The 13,763-nt window shown below is 43.0% G+C and overlaps 1 protein-coding gene across 3 annotated transcripts in view; it reads right to left on the bottom strand.

Annotated features, from left to right (window-relative positions):
• Positions 1-13,763, bottom strand: part of znf592 (zinc finger protein 592) — a 127,173-nt gene that overhangs the window by 10,062 nt on the left and 103,348 nt on the right. For all 3 annotated transcript variants that reach the window (XM_055662612.1, XM_055662614.1, XM_055662613.1), the window contains exons 7-8: positions 9,933-10,199; positions 5,714-5,826 (exon numbers count right to left, since the gene is read on the bottom strand). In XM_055662612.1, coding sequence (XP_055518587.1) covers positions 5,714-5,826; positions 9,933-10,199 — 380 coding nt within the window. The remainder of the gene's footprint in view (positions 1-5,713; positions 5,827-9,932; positions 10,200-13,763) is intronic.

The raw sequence follows: 13,763 nt of genomic DNA, 5'->3' as shown, positions 1-13,763 counted from the left end.
AAGCAAGGACTAATTTCCCAAAATAAAAAATATTTTTGTTTGGCACACCCGGATCATTGCCCTGGAAGAATCTACACCTATGCATGAATGTGCAGGTGTAGCTCAGAAGCCTGTTCTGAGCTAACATCATTTCAAAGGTGTTTCCTTAACTATGGCCTGATAACGGCGTAAAAACTAATACTTAAATTTTGGAAACACACATCAGTCCCATCTCTAATGATGTGGATTACAAACATGTCCGAGACACTCCATTTGGAAAATATCAGGCTTGTCTTGGCAGAAAAACCAGACCAATTTTTCAATACATGGACACCCTTTACCGAATGTTTACAAGGATAGTATGGTGCAACACCTAATTATGGGTTGGGTGAGGTGGGCGGGGGGACGATGAGGGGCAGGTATATCTCCACTTTTTTCTTCTTTTTTCTTTTTTCTCTTTTATATCTTTATTCACGCTTTGGCCACACTACTTTGGTAGTCTAGGGGTCCTATCTTTTCACTTTTTTCCTCTCTTGTTCTGTCTTTCTTCTTTTCTTTCATTTTCAGGTTAAAAGGCCAAAATTGAAGCTGTACAATAATTGCATAATTTTACATGCCGCATGTACAATTGCTTCTAATAAAAATAATAATAAAAAAAAAAGCATGAATGTCCACCATATTATGAGTGTGTTTACCTACGTCAGATCAGGGAAGCTCCAAGCTCGATCTAACACTCATGAACTAAATGCTGACAAGTAGTTTTTGGCCCAGGCACAAATAGTATCCCTTTTACAAATAAAGAACACACACCACTTGGTCTTCCAAATAACTATTAGGAACACCATTGCCAATTCTTGTAGCTCACACGACTCCACCCCAATCTCTGTTCCTCAGCCAAGCTCAACACTTTCTCCCTGACGGCTTGAATCTGCTGTTTGAAGCTTGGAGTTGCACTGACAAATAGTTGAATTTTGGACTAATTCTGCGGGTCAGGCAGCATCTTCAGCCCTCCGCTCACTTTGCATCAATCCCGACTATCACCAAACCCGCCGACAATGGAGGTGCCGTGATAGTCTGGCGAGCTGAACTCCACCAGGTTGAGGCCTGGAGCCAGCTCTCGGACTCTTCCTGAGTTACTCCAGCACTTTGTGTCCATCTTCGGTATAAACCAGCACCTGTAGTTCCTTCCTACATACTTTGTTTTGACTGTTTCTATAATTTCTCTGCCAAATCTACCTGATTTTATCTTACAGCAATGCCCCACTCTGTCCTTGTCTCAGCTTGTTTAAAACCTTCAGCTGGGCTTATGCTTGAGTACACAGCTTGGGACAACAAAGGTGAGGATGGAGTCCCTTGGTGAGCCTTTGTGAACTTGAAGTCACCCAAAATGCTACCGTTCATGTCCTGTTCCAAACAGTTTTGTTCAGTGATTATCCAAATGTGCTGACTTACAACGTCTCCTATTAAACCTGGCTCGGACAAAACTCTGATTATTAATAACCCATTTTCTGTTATTTGCACTTTTCAGTTTATTTAATCATGTGTGTATATATTTATATTATGGTATATGGACACACTTATCTGTTTTGTAGTAAATGCCTACTATGTTCTGTGTGCTGAAGCAAAGCAAGAATTTCATTGTCCTATACAGGGACATATGACAATAAACTCACTTGAAAAATCCCACCTTTCAAATATTTAAGTTGCCTTGGATAAGTTGATGATTCAGCCATAATATTCTTCTTTCAACTACTCCAAATCATCGCAATTGGTTCTTAGAACTGAACAATCAAAAAGTTGATACCGTAATTACCAGAATGTTATTTGTGCACAACTTGCAATTTCATGCAGATTTTTATCAGTTTCAATCTGACTTGAACGACTAGATGTATTACAGAACCGGCAGCTTGCACCCCGGCTGTATGAATATTGATGTGTAGGAAAGAACTGCAGATGCTGGTTTAAATCGAAGATAGACGCAAACTGCTGGAGTAACTCAGTGGGACAGGCAGCATCTCTGGAGAGAAGGAATGGGTGCTGGTTTGGGTCGAGACTCTTTTTCAGACTGATGTTAGGGGAGTCAAGTCGAGTCAGTGGAAGGTACATAGATAAGGAAGTGTACAGATAAGGGAGTGTATAGATAAGGAAGTGTTAGGTGTGAAAACAGGACAAAGGGAATGTATATCAAGGAGAATGTAGAATAAATCATTGTTAGTTGTGAGAAGGTAAACAGAGATAAAATGTAGTCGGAGGCAGTAAGACTGGTCGGAGAACTGGGAAGTGGGAGGGGATGGAGAGAGAGAGAGGGAAAACAAGGGTTACTTAAAGTTAGAGAAGTCAATGTTCATACTGCTGGGGTGTAAGTTGCCCAAGCGAAATATCAGATGCTGTTCCTCCAATTCACTCTGACAATGGAGGAGGCCCAGGACAGAAAGGTCAGTGTGGGAATGGGAAGGGGAGTTATAAGTGTTTCAGGTAGGTTTAGGCGGACTGAGCAGAGGTGTTCAGCAAAACGATCGCCGAGCCTGTGCTTGGTCTCAACGATATATTGGAGTCCACACCTGGAACAGCAGATACAGTAGATGATGTTGGAGGTGCAAGCGAACCTCTGCCACACTTGAAATGGCTGTCGGGGTCCTTGGACGGAGTCGAGGACCCAATTACATTTTATCTCTATTTGCTTTGTTGTCACCTTCTTCTAACCAACAAAGATCTATTCTACATGTTGCTCGATCTCCATTTCTTTTGATGTCTCATTTTCACACCTTACCCTCCCTTATCTCTGTGTCTCCCCCTCCCCCAACTCAGTCTGAAGAAGGGTCTCGACCCGAAACGTCACCCATTCCTTCCACCGAGAGATGTTGCCTGTCCTGCTGAGTTACTCCAGCATTTTGTGTCAATCCCAATTAATATCAGGCTTTTTCTAAAGTCAGTTCACGGCTTCACATCACTGCTTCTGCATCTCAAATGATAACTGATGACTCGAGTGCATTACATTTCTTTTAAATCCTCCACGACCTTTTCAGAGTGACAATCAGTTCACAGAATTTACTGTGATCCCTATCTGTACAAGATGTACAACTATGAAAGCTTGTTACTGCTGTACTGGTTACTTCTACCAACTGACACAAACTCTCATCTCCCACTGTGCAGCGGAGGAAGCTGAGGTTTACCTATTTGTTCAATCTTGTCACAAGTCATCTTCAAAACCTCAGCAAGCTTGAGCGTTACATATGCTACAAACTCTCATAGAAAGTGCGGTTTTGTGAGGCTACCAGGAAAAGAGGTTGGCGCGAGGCAATTGAACTAAATGACAGCCTGGCTGCTATTCCCGCTCCTCTATAAAACCACATTTCTGAAACATTTCTGACATAATTGTCAGTTTTTGAGAAATGTTCCTACTTCATATTCAAATTCAAGAAATGAATTGTGCTTGTGGTAAGTGCTCTCCGTCATTTCTCCAATATAGGTTAGATGTTTTCTTAGTAGTTAGCAGCAAACCCTGAACTTGAATACATAGTGGTCTTGAAAACAAGGAACAGCAATGCTGGTTTACAAAAACCTCTGTCTTTCCATCTCTGGCCCTTGACCAACCATCTGCCTAGCAACCCCCCCACCTGTATCCACCCATCACTCTCCAGGCTTAGTCCTGCCTCTGATAAGACACAAAATGCTGGAGTAACTCAGCGGGCAGGCAGCCATCTGTGGAGAAAAAGGATGGGTGACGTTTTGGGTCGGAACCCGCCTTCAGACTGAGTGTGATTTGAGAAGCAGCTCCCAGGCCAGTGGGAGGATGCAGTAGAGGACAACCTTGCTGTGATTTTCCCTGTAGCACGCATCAAGGAGATCCCTCTGGTGTTCAGCAATAGGAACAATTTTTGTAAACAAACAGGCACAAAAGTGCTGGGGTAACTCAGTAAGCCAGGAATCATCTCTGGAGGACATGGATAAGTGACTATTTGGGTCAGTACCCTTCTTCAGAATAATTGTGGATGGGGGGGGGGGGGGGGGGGGGGGGGGGAAGAAAGCTAGAAGAGAGGAGGAACAATACAAATCTTGGCAGGTGCCCACAGGTGAAGGGGTGAGCAGGTTGATAGGCAGATGGTTGGACAAAGGCTAGAGATGAAAAGATAGAAGGTGTGAGACAAAAGGATTGAAGAGTTGTGAATTGTGAAGCTAGAGGAAGGAATGTAGGTGAAAGGGAGGGAGGGGGGGAGAAATAGATGCGAGTCAAGGTGGGGCACAGTGAAGGGGTGGGGGGGAAAAAAGGGTTAATAAGTGGAATAAGAAGTGCTGTTCCAACGGTTTGTGTATGGCCTCACACGGCAATGGAGGAGAAGCAGGATAGAAAGGTCGATATGGGAATGGGAAGTGAAGTTAAAATGGTTAGCAACCGGGAAATCCAGAAGACATTGGCGGACCAAGCACAAGTGTTTAGCGAAAAACAGTAGCCGAGTCTACACCTGGTCTTGCCGATGCTCAGGAGGCCACATCAGGAACACAGGTTGCAGTAGATGAGGTAGGAGCAGGTGCACGTGAATCTCTGTCTCACCTGGAAGGACTGCTGTGTTCCCTGGAGTTTCATTTCCTGAGGTTCCCTCCTGAGGGAAAGTACCTGGGAAGGGGGTGGTTTGGGTGGGAAGGGATGAGTGATCCAAGGAGTTGTGGAAGGAACGGGCGTCTGCAGAAGGTGGAAAAGGGTGGAGATGGGAAGATTTGACGATGTGTCTAGTGGAGAAATCATGTTGGAGGTGATGGCAATGTCAGAGGATGATGCGTTGGATGTGGAGTTGGATGATGGATATATGTTTTGAATATATCTTGCAGTACTGCTTAAGTAAAAACAAAGTTCCACCCTGTTGATCTTCAGACAGCTGACATTGCCCTTTAGAGATGCTAACAAGCTAGCAGAGCATTTTGAGCATTATAATTTCTCCATGTGCTTTTTTTGTTTGTGCATTGGTTCACTGCATCTGGTACACCCTCCAGATTAAATATATGTATTTGCTTTAAACAGTTGATATATTTTGGTCGGCATGGGCAAGTTGGGCCAAAGTGGCAGGTTCCATGTTGCAAGACTAAGTTGAACCACACCAGGAGACAATGTCGCAATGGATGAATGGGACACAATCAGAAGTATTTTGGGTGAGATATTTCTATTTGTATTCGTGGCATTGTGCGGAAAAGGCAGCGGTGGAATTGCTGTCTTACAGTGTCAAGAGACCTGGGTTCGATCCTGACCACGGGTGCTGTCTGTACATTCTTCCGCAAGGATTTTCTCTGGGAGCTCCGGTTTCCTCCCACATTCAAAATGCAGGTTTGTAGGTTAATTGGCTTCTGTAAATAGTTCCTAGCGTGTAGGGTATAAGTGTATGGGTGAAGGATGGTCATTGTGGACTTGGTGGGCGAAAGGGCCTGTTTCTGCGACACATCTCTGAACTAAACTAAAACTAAACTAAGGAAATTAGCTGCTACCAATGACTATATTACAATCTATTAGCCTTTAAGGGCTCTGAGGTGAATGGGTGGGGCAATTGCAAATGAAACAAATTATGTTGTGTAAGAAGGAACTGCAGATGCTGGTTTAAACCAAAGATAGACACAAAAAGCTGGAGTAAATCAGCAGGACAGGTAGCATCAACTTGAGAGAATGAATGGGTGACGTTTTGGGTCGAGACTCACTTGGTGATTTGATCAAGTTAGGCACATTCACAAAGTCTGATGCAATGCTTACCAACAAGTGTAAGTTCTCTTGACGCCGTCATGATTCACTCGAACATGTCGCCGCAGGCAGTGTGTGGCGTTGTAAGAACGATCACATTGTCGACATGGATACCTCTTCATTGACTGTTGAAAAGTGGTTTAAAAATAAATAATTATTGCTTCACCTTAAATATTTGATGGGACTAATCTTACCTAGGTTATGGATCTGAAGACAATGCCCCAGGTGAGTGACTGGAGAGAGAGAGAGAGAGTTAGATTTAGAGAGTTAGAAAAATTTCACGATCCCCAGATCCTTGGAGAGGGTGTACAGGAACTTTACCATGAGGAAATGTTGCCTGGATTAGTGTTTCAGCTCCAGGGAGTGGTTGGAGGGGACTTGGATTGTTTTTTCCGGAACATCAGAGGTTGAGGGAAGATTTATAGAAGTATATAAAAATATGAGAGGCATAGATGTGGTGGACAGTCAGAACCTTTTCTGGCTGATCTTCTATCACAAAGCCTTTTTCTTGCACTCTTCCCACAACTCTTTCCCTTGACATGGTTCCCTTGACATTCAGAAATCTATCGTTGTTCTGAATGAACTCAGATACGGGATCTCTGGTGTAGAGAATTACAATGATCTTACAACTCTTGGTGAAGAGACTTCTCCACCTCTCCTTGGTCCCAACTGGTCCATCCTTCATTCTAAGACTCCACCCCCCAGCTCCAAATTCTTCTGTTCGAGACAACAACACTCAAAGGCAATTTGGGATGGGCAAGACATGCTGGCCTTGACAACAACACCCAGATCCTAAAAATGAATAAATACAACTTTCTAAATTCTAGCACAAAATTAATTCTCATGGAACTGGACTGCCCACCAACATCTAGAGAGAGCATCTGTAGTCTCCAGCAACCATGGAATTTCCTAAAACCCACACATCTGAATGCCAGGATAAATCACCACATGAAGAAATAATTTAGTTTAGTTTAGTCTGAAGAAGGCTTTCGGCCCGAAAACGGTTGCCCATTTCCTTCGCTCCATAGATGCTGCTGCACCCGCTGAGTTTCTCCAGCAATTTAGTCTACCTTTAGTTTATCACATGTACCGAGGAACTGTGAAAATCTTTTGTTGCGTGCTAACCAGTCAGCGGAAGGACAATACATGATTACAATCGTGTCATTCACAGTTGACAGATATATGATAAGGGATAGTAATAAGAAATAAGAGATAAAATTGGGAAATACTGAAATGTAAATAAGAAATCGAGGCGAATGACTCTTTCATAACACTGATAAGCTTATTTCTAAAACCTAATATTGAAACAAATGGAAGTTAATGAATAAGGGACAATCGCTTTCTTAACATGGATGCCAAAATAAATTCATTTGTTTTGGGCAGCTTTTGAGTTGGATTTTTAACTGAAGGAATGACAAAAGCAAATTCAATATTGCTCCACCTTGAATAAACAAATTTAAAAAAAGCAAAAGAAGTTTGTTCAAACCAAAATCTCGGTATTTGCTTAATTAATCTACAATTACAAGGCAGTGTGCCTGCCATTTGAAGGATTTACACGGTAATGAAGCTTTAGAGGAGTCTAGACAAAGCTTTAATTTCTTCAGGGAATGCTGGAAGGACAGAAAAACCAAGCACACAAAAGCTACCAGTTCACATAATCTTTTTCTTTGTGAAAGAAAAATCTCCTTGACAGGCTAATAAATCAGCAGCCCTTCAAGCTGGCAGAAAGCCATAAAAGATAAAACATTGCATTACCATTATCCCTGAATTTGCCTAATTGTGTAACCAAAGGAACTAGTCCAAACAGGTTTGTGGTGGTGAAGATTGTGACACAAAATGGATTGATTAAAAAATAAATTGCTCCAATGGAAACAACAGTAACAGTGGATTGACACAAAAAGCTGGTCAGACAGCAACTCCGGAGAAAAGGTATAGGTGACGTTTCGGGTCGAGACCACTTCTTCCTTTTATAGCAAAGATGATGATGAAATGGACAAGAGTGTAGGAGGTAGCACCAATACAGTTGTCAAAGAAGCAGGCAAAGTGTTGGAGGAGTATTGAGATTTGGCCCTCTGCCACAACTCTGTTTTCTCCAGAGATGTTGCCTATCAAGCAGGGCCAACTCGCTGCCGTCGTCAAGGGGACTGAGGTTTGCCTGCCGTGGACCGATGACGGAAGACCCACCAGTAGGCCCGGCTCAAGAGAGTCAAGAGCAAAGATCTTATAGCGGAGCAAGATAGACCACTCCTGCTAAATGCAATGGATTGACGTGTAGTACGGAACGGGATGTGGGCCTTTTTTTCATCCATTTCAGGAACCCGACCCGACCCGCAGTGTAATCAACGTTGCGGGGGAACAGTTTGTGTTAATAAATTTAAATTCTGAAAATGAGGAGAAGATTTTTACCAAATAACTTTTATTTTTACGAGGATGTTTCCGTAACCGGCTTCCGTCTCCACACTATTATCCAATGGGATCTTTGGTGCGGAGACGGAAGCCGGTTACGGAAATGGGGCCTTAAATTACCCACGAATCTGCCCATGACCGTACTATCAGTCTTTTTCGTCGAGTGATATATCTTGCTCGCTAAAGGATCTTTGGTCAAGAGTGTTTTATTGCCATATGTCCCAGATAGAACAATTACATTCTTACTTGCTGCAGCACAACAGAATATGTAAACATAGTAACTGTAAACAATATAATAAATGAAAAAGTTCAGTATGTGCATATATACACATACAAATAAACAAATAACCAATAATAGTGCAATGATAACAATATTAGTCTATGGAGTTCAGAGCTTATTTGAGGTTGTAGTGATTAATAGCCTAATGGATGTAGGGATGAAGCTGTTCCTGAATCTGGACATTACAGTTTTCAGGCTCCTGTACCTGCTTCCTGATGGCAGGGGTGAAATGTGTGTGTGGACAGGGTGGTGTGGGTCTCTGATGATGCTGGCTACCTTTTTGAGGCAGCGATTCCGGCAAATCCCTTTGATGGTGGGGAGGTCAGAACCTGTGATGGACTGGGCAGTGTTCACAACTTTTTGCAGTCCTCTTAGTTCCTTGGCATTCAAGATGCCAAACCAGGCCGTGAGGCAACCAGTCACTATGCTCTCTACTGTACACCTATAGTTCAAGAGAATCCTCTGAAATATCAAATCTATAAATTATTAAAGGCCATTTGTATACATTTTGGTATGTATAAAAATGGCCTTTAATAAAATCTGACAATGTGCACTTTAACCACATGTGATTCTTTCTATTACAAATCTCCAATTGTGGAGTACAGAGGCAAATAAATAAACGATGGGTCTTTGTCCCAAACATTATGAAGGGCACTGTAAGTACCACTGGTTGCCAGTCTATATCTCATTATCTATAACCATCAGGTAAGACCAGACTTGGGGTATTTGTTATAGCTGAGGGGGTAAACATAATCAAAATGTTAAAATTATAGAATATTATTTGATATGGTATACAAGTAGATGGTGATTTCTCTCATGGAGGAGTCCAAAACCAGGTATCGTAAATTTAAGATAACGTTCAATAAATAAGGAATTCTTGAAAATCCATTGTTCATAGTGGTGTGAATAGGTAAACGTTTGCTGCTGAAGTTATTGATATGAATAATATAGATGTGATCACAAAGCAGGAAAGCAAGTGCACCAAGGGAAAAGGAATATGTTATACACAGTTAGAATAAAAAGGTACACAAAAATGCTGGAGAAACTCAGCGTGTGCAGTAGCATCTATGGAGCGAAGGAGATAGGCAACGTTTCGGGCCGAAACCCTTCTTCAGACTGATAGGGGGTGGGGGAAGGCGGGGAGAAGAAAGGAAAAAGGAGGAGGAGCCCGAGGGCTGAAGGAGAGGTCGGAAGGGGAGGAGACAGCAAGGGTTAAAATAATTGTGAGAATTCAATGTTCACGCCAACAGGATGCAGACTCCCCAAGCGGAACATGAGGTGCTGTTCCTCCAATTTCCGGTGTTGCTCACTCTGGCCGTGGAGGAGGCCCAGGACAGAGAGGTATGGGAGGATATGGAATGGGAGGGAGAGTTGAAGTGCTGAGCCACCGGGAGGTCAGGTTGGTTAATGCGGACCGAGCGGAGGTGTTGGGTGAAACGATCGCCAAGATTGGTTGAATTTGATCTGCCTGCCTGCAAATTTTATGTAATTCCATAAAAATGATCGTCAATTCAAACTGGAGTTAATGAATAAAATGGCGCTTACCTTTCCATGACTTCGCTTCATGTGGGATACATAGAGGTCTCGTTCTGCAAACCACTGGAGACATTCACCACACGTCCAGCCCTGTGTCTTCACTTTCGACCGCCTCTCGGACTTTAGCAGCGGAGCCTCATCCTTTTTGCCGTTGTTTAAGCCATTAGCAGCTACGCGTGTGGTGGAAGCCTCTGCTGTCTGGCCACAAGACCTGGCCCTGGGTGGAGAACTGGAGCCTGGAGACTTTTCAGTGGTTTCCACAACATTGTGAACATCCTAATGTAAAGAAAAAGGATTGTTACAATTACTCAAACAGTACTCTGAAAGTATTTAGTAGCAACTGCTGCACAAACTGATAAAGCAGTTCCAGCTTTGTGCAGACAGATTGGAGGAATATGAAAAACACTACATCAGATAGACACAAAAAGCTGGAGTAACTCAGCGGGCCAGGCAGCATCTCTGGAGAGAAGGAATGGGTGACGTTTCAGGTCGAGACCCTTCTTCAGACATGAGCTATAAGCTATTTCTTATTTCGAATGCTATCTTTAAACCCATGATTTTCAATCTATTGACTGTAGTGGGAACACTTTTGCAGCTCTCGGTCTCTCATGTTGGAGATTACCCACACAAATTACTTCCTTGATTTCAGTTAAAATTGTATTTTATGTTATCTGACACTAATGCATAGAAACTAATATGTTGCAATAACTATTTTAAGCAGTATGAAATGTCTACTGAACAAATTTTAAATTAGGACATTTACAAAAGCTCTATTATTTCAGATTCTGCAGAGTGAAGCTATTTAATTTAACTGATGGTAGGCACAGGGCAGAATTTTAGTCCATGCAGTAGAATGTTTGTACAGAGCACAAGATGAATGCCACTCGCATCTTCCTGTAATCTGATGCGGCTGTATAAAGTCCCATTCTCATGTGATCCTTGAAAATTCTTCAGATAATCTTCATGCATGCTATAATGTCACATGGACTATCGGGTTATTTTATGAAATCTGGCATTAGAGAGCAGTCCATATTATCACTCGCAACCCACGACTGTGGGGTTCCTTTACATAATGGTAAGTATATTCCCAATTACAGGTGCTTCAAAATCACTTTAGTTGAGAGATACAGGGTGGAAGCAGGCACTTAGGCCCACTGAGTCCGCACCGTCCAACAATCCCTGCACATTAACAATAACTAACACACACACACACACACACACACACACACACACACACACACACACACACACACACACACACACACACACACACACACACACACACACACACACACACACACACACACACACACACACACACACACACACACACACACACACACACACACACACACAACACACACACACACACACACACACACACACACACACACACACACACACACACACACACACAATTTCTTTACATTTACACCATGCCAATTAACCTACAAACATGCTCGTCTTTGGAGTGAAACCGAGAAACTGAATATCTCGGCGAAAACCCACACAGGTCACGGGGAGAACATACGAACTCCATACAGAACAGCACCCGTAGCGTGGATCGAACCCGGACCTCTGGCACTGTAAGGCAGTAGCTGTGACATTCATGAAGATCAGACAAAATCTTTTACCTCAGTGCCACTTCTTGCACTAACCCGTATCCCTTGAACCTTATTATCCAAAAAATCTGTCAATCTCTGTCGACAACTTAGTCTTCACAACTTGAGCTTGAAATGCCAGAGACTCACAAACGTTTAGGGTTTATCTTATTCAGAGACTGCGACTGTTCATTCTAGACAATCCAGTATCTATCTTGTCAAATCTAAAAATAATGTTTGTACCAGGTCTTGGTTAGTACGTTGTTGAGTAGCAGTTGAAATGACAAAAGGGACAACAGTGAGAGGGACTCACAGAGCTCCAGAACGTCTTCAAAGTGAGCACATCTTTAAGAGCATTTGCAGTGGAATGGTAGAATGAAGCCACAAGCAGATCTTCTTGCATATCTTCTTGAATAGGGTGGTATGGTGGTGCAGCGGTAGAGTTGCTGCAACACCAGAGACCTGGGTTTGATTCCGACTACGGGTGCTTGTCTGTATGGAGTTTGTACGTTCTCCCCGTGACCGCGTGGCTTTCTCTGAGCTCTTCGGTTTTCTCCCACACTCCAAAGATGCACAGATTTGTAGGTTAATTGGCTTGGTATAAATGGAAGTTGTCCCTAGTGTGTGTAGGATAGTGTTTGTGTGCGGGGATCACTGTTTCCATGCTGCATTTCTAAACTAAATCAGAGCAGGTCCCCTAAAGCAGCATGGTGTAAACTTCTAGTTTATGTTCTTGTCTGCCGACCCACAAATTGATTAAATTCCAGAGAGCATTGATCCTGTCTGCTTAATTCCCTTCATAGGATAATCATAAAACTGGCCTTAATTACAGGAATCCGGTAAACCATTTACTCCCTCACGTATATCCTCTGTTAAACTAGAGAAAGACGTACACAATATTCCAGCTATCGTATCACCAGAGCCTTAAATAACTGCAGGAAGTGTCTTGCGGTGAGCAGTCTAGAATAAGCTGTCATCCAGCATAATGGTTATGAATATAGTTTTGGAGTAATTTGCCAATGTGGGCATGGTTTCGGAACTATCGAGGTTGTAAAAACCGTTTCTTTCATGAGCGCACAATAATCTGTGATTTTCATCAGAGAATGTGGTTGAAAGTCCTCACTGATGTAGCTCTACAAGACGTTGTTTCGGGCGCATTTGGAGTATTGCGTGCAGTTCTGGTCGCCCTAGTACAGGAAGGATGTGGAGGTTTTGGCGTGTGCGCAGAGGAGGTTTACTAGAACAGTACCTGGATTTGAGGGTTTCAGCTGCAAGAAGAGAGACACTCAAGCGTCTTGTCGGCAATTTAGCCTTCACACCCCAGAGCTCGGAATGCCAGTCACAAAGCTTTGTGTTTTTAGAACATAGAAACATAGAATTCTGAGATTCGCAACCCCCCCCCATTCAATAGACAATCCGAACTCAGTATCCCGTACCTACCATGTCAACCCCCTGATCCCCTTAGCCACATGGGGGCCAGGAACGTTAAATATAGCCAATGAACTGGCCTCAACTGGTGTGTGAGGAGTTCCAGAGATGATAGTGATGTTTAAGAAAGTTCTTTTAAAGGATTTCCACATGGAAGTGTACCCCTTGGGACTATACATCGGGAACAATGGATCTATGTACAGGTAGATGAGCCCCTCAATTTAAATTGGCATCATGTTTGGCACAAACATTGTGGGGTGAAGGGCCAGTTCCTGCGCTGTACAGCTCTATTCTGTTCTTTGTTCGATGATGAATTTAACGACACTGTTGTTGTCATCACTTGGGAGAGTTTCACACCTGAAAAGAGTGGTGGCAAATATGGAAAAAGTCATCAAAGAATTGCATACATGATTCCATTAATGTGTGAAATAAGGCAGGATGTGTGCGAGAGGTTGCACTATTCCGCATGCATTTGTGCTATTTCAAATGCTGGGTGGGGGAGGGAATTCAAATGCAAGTAGAAGCATGATTCTTTGTAACGTTGGCAAACCCATGCACAAAGTGGGCAGCCTTGTTGCACACAATGATGTTAATTTTCATGGGAACTGGGACCTTGCTGAGAGGATAAGGATCAGAAGGAATTCCAGAGCCGAGGGCCAAAGCATGGTTGCTCATGATGCCCACATTGCACGTGTGGCTGATAATGTTATAGAGACAGGAAATCGTGGCCAGAGTAAAATTTAGTAAAAAGGAAGGCAGCACTGGCACAGTAGTAGAATTGCTGTCTCACAATGCTGGAGACCAGGGTTCG

Source organism: Leucoraja erinacea, chromosome 36 (assembly GCF_028641065.1).
Source record: "Leucoraja erinacea ecotype New England chromosome 36, Leri_hhj_1, whole genome shotgun sequence".
NCBI classification, from domain to species: Eukaryota; Metazoa; Chordata; class Chondrichthyes; order Rajiformes; family Rajidae; genus Leucoraja; species Leucoraja erinaceus.
This window is presented reverse-complemented; position numbering and strand designations above follow the sequence as displayed.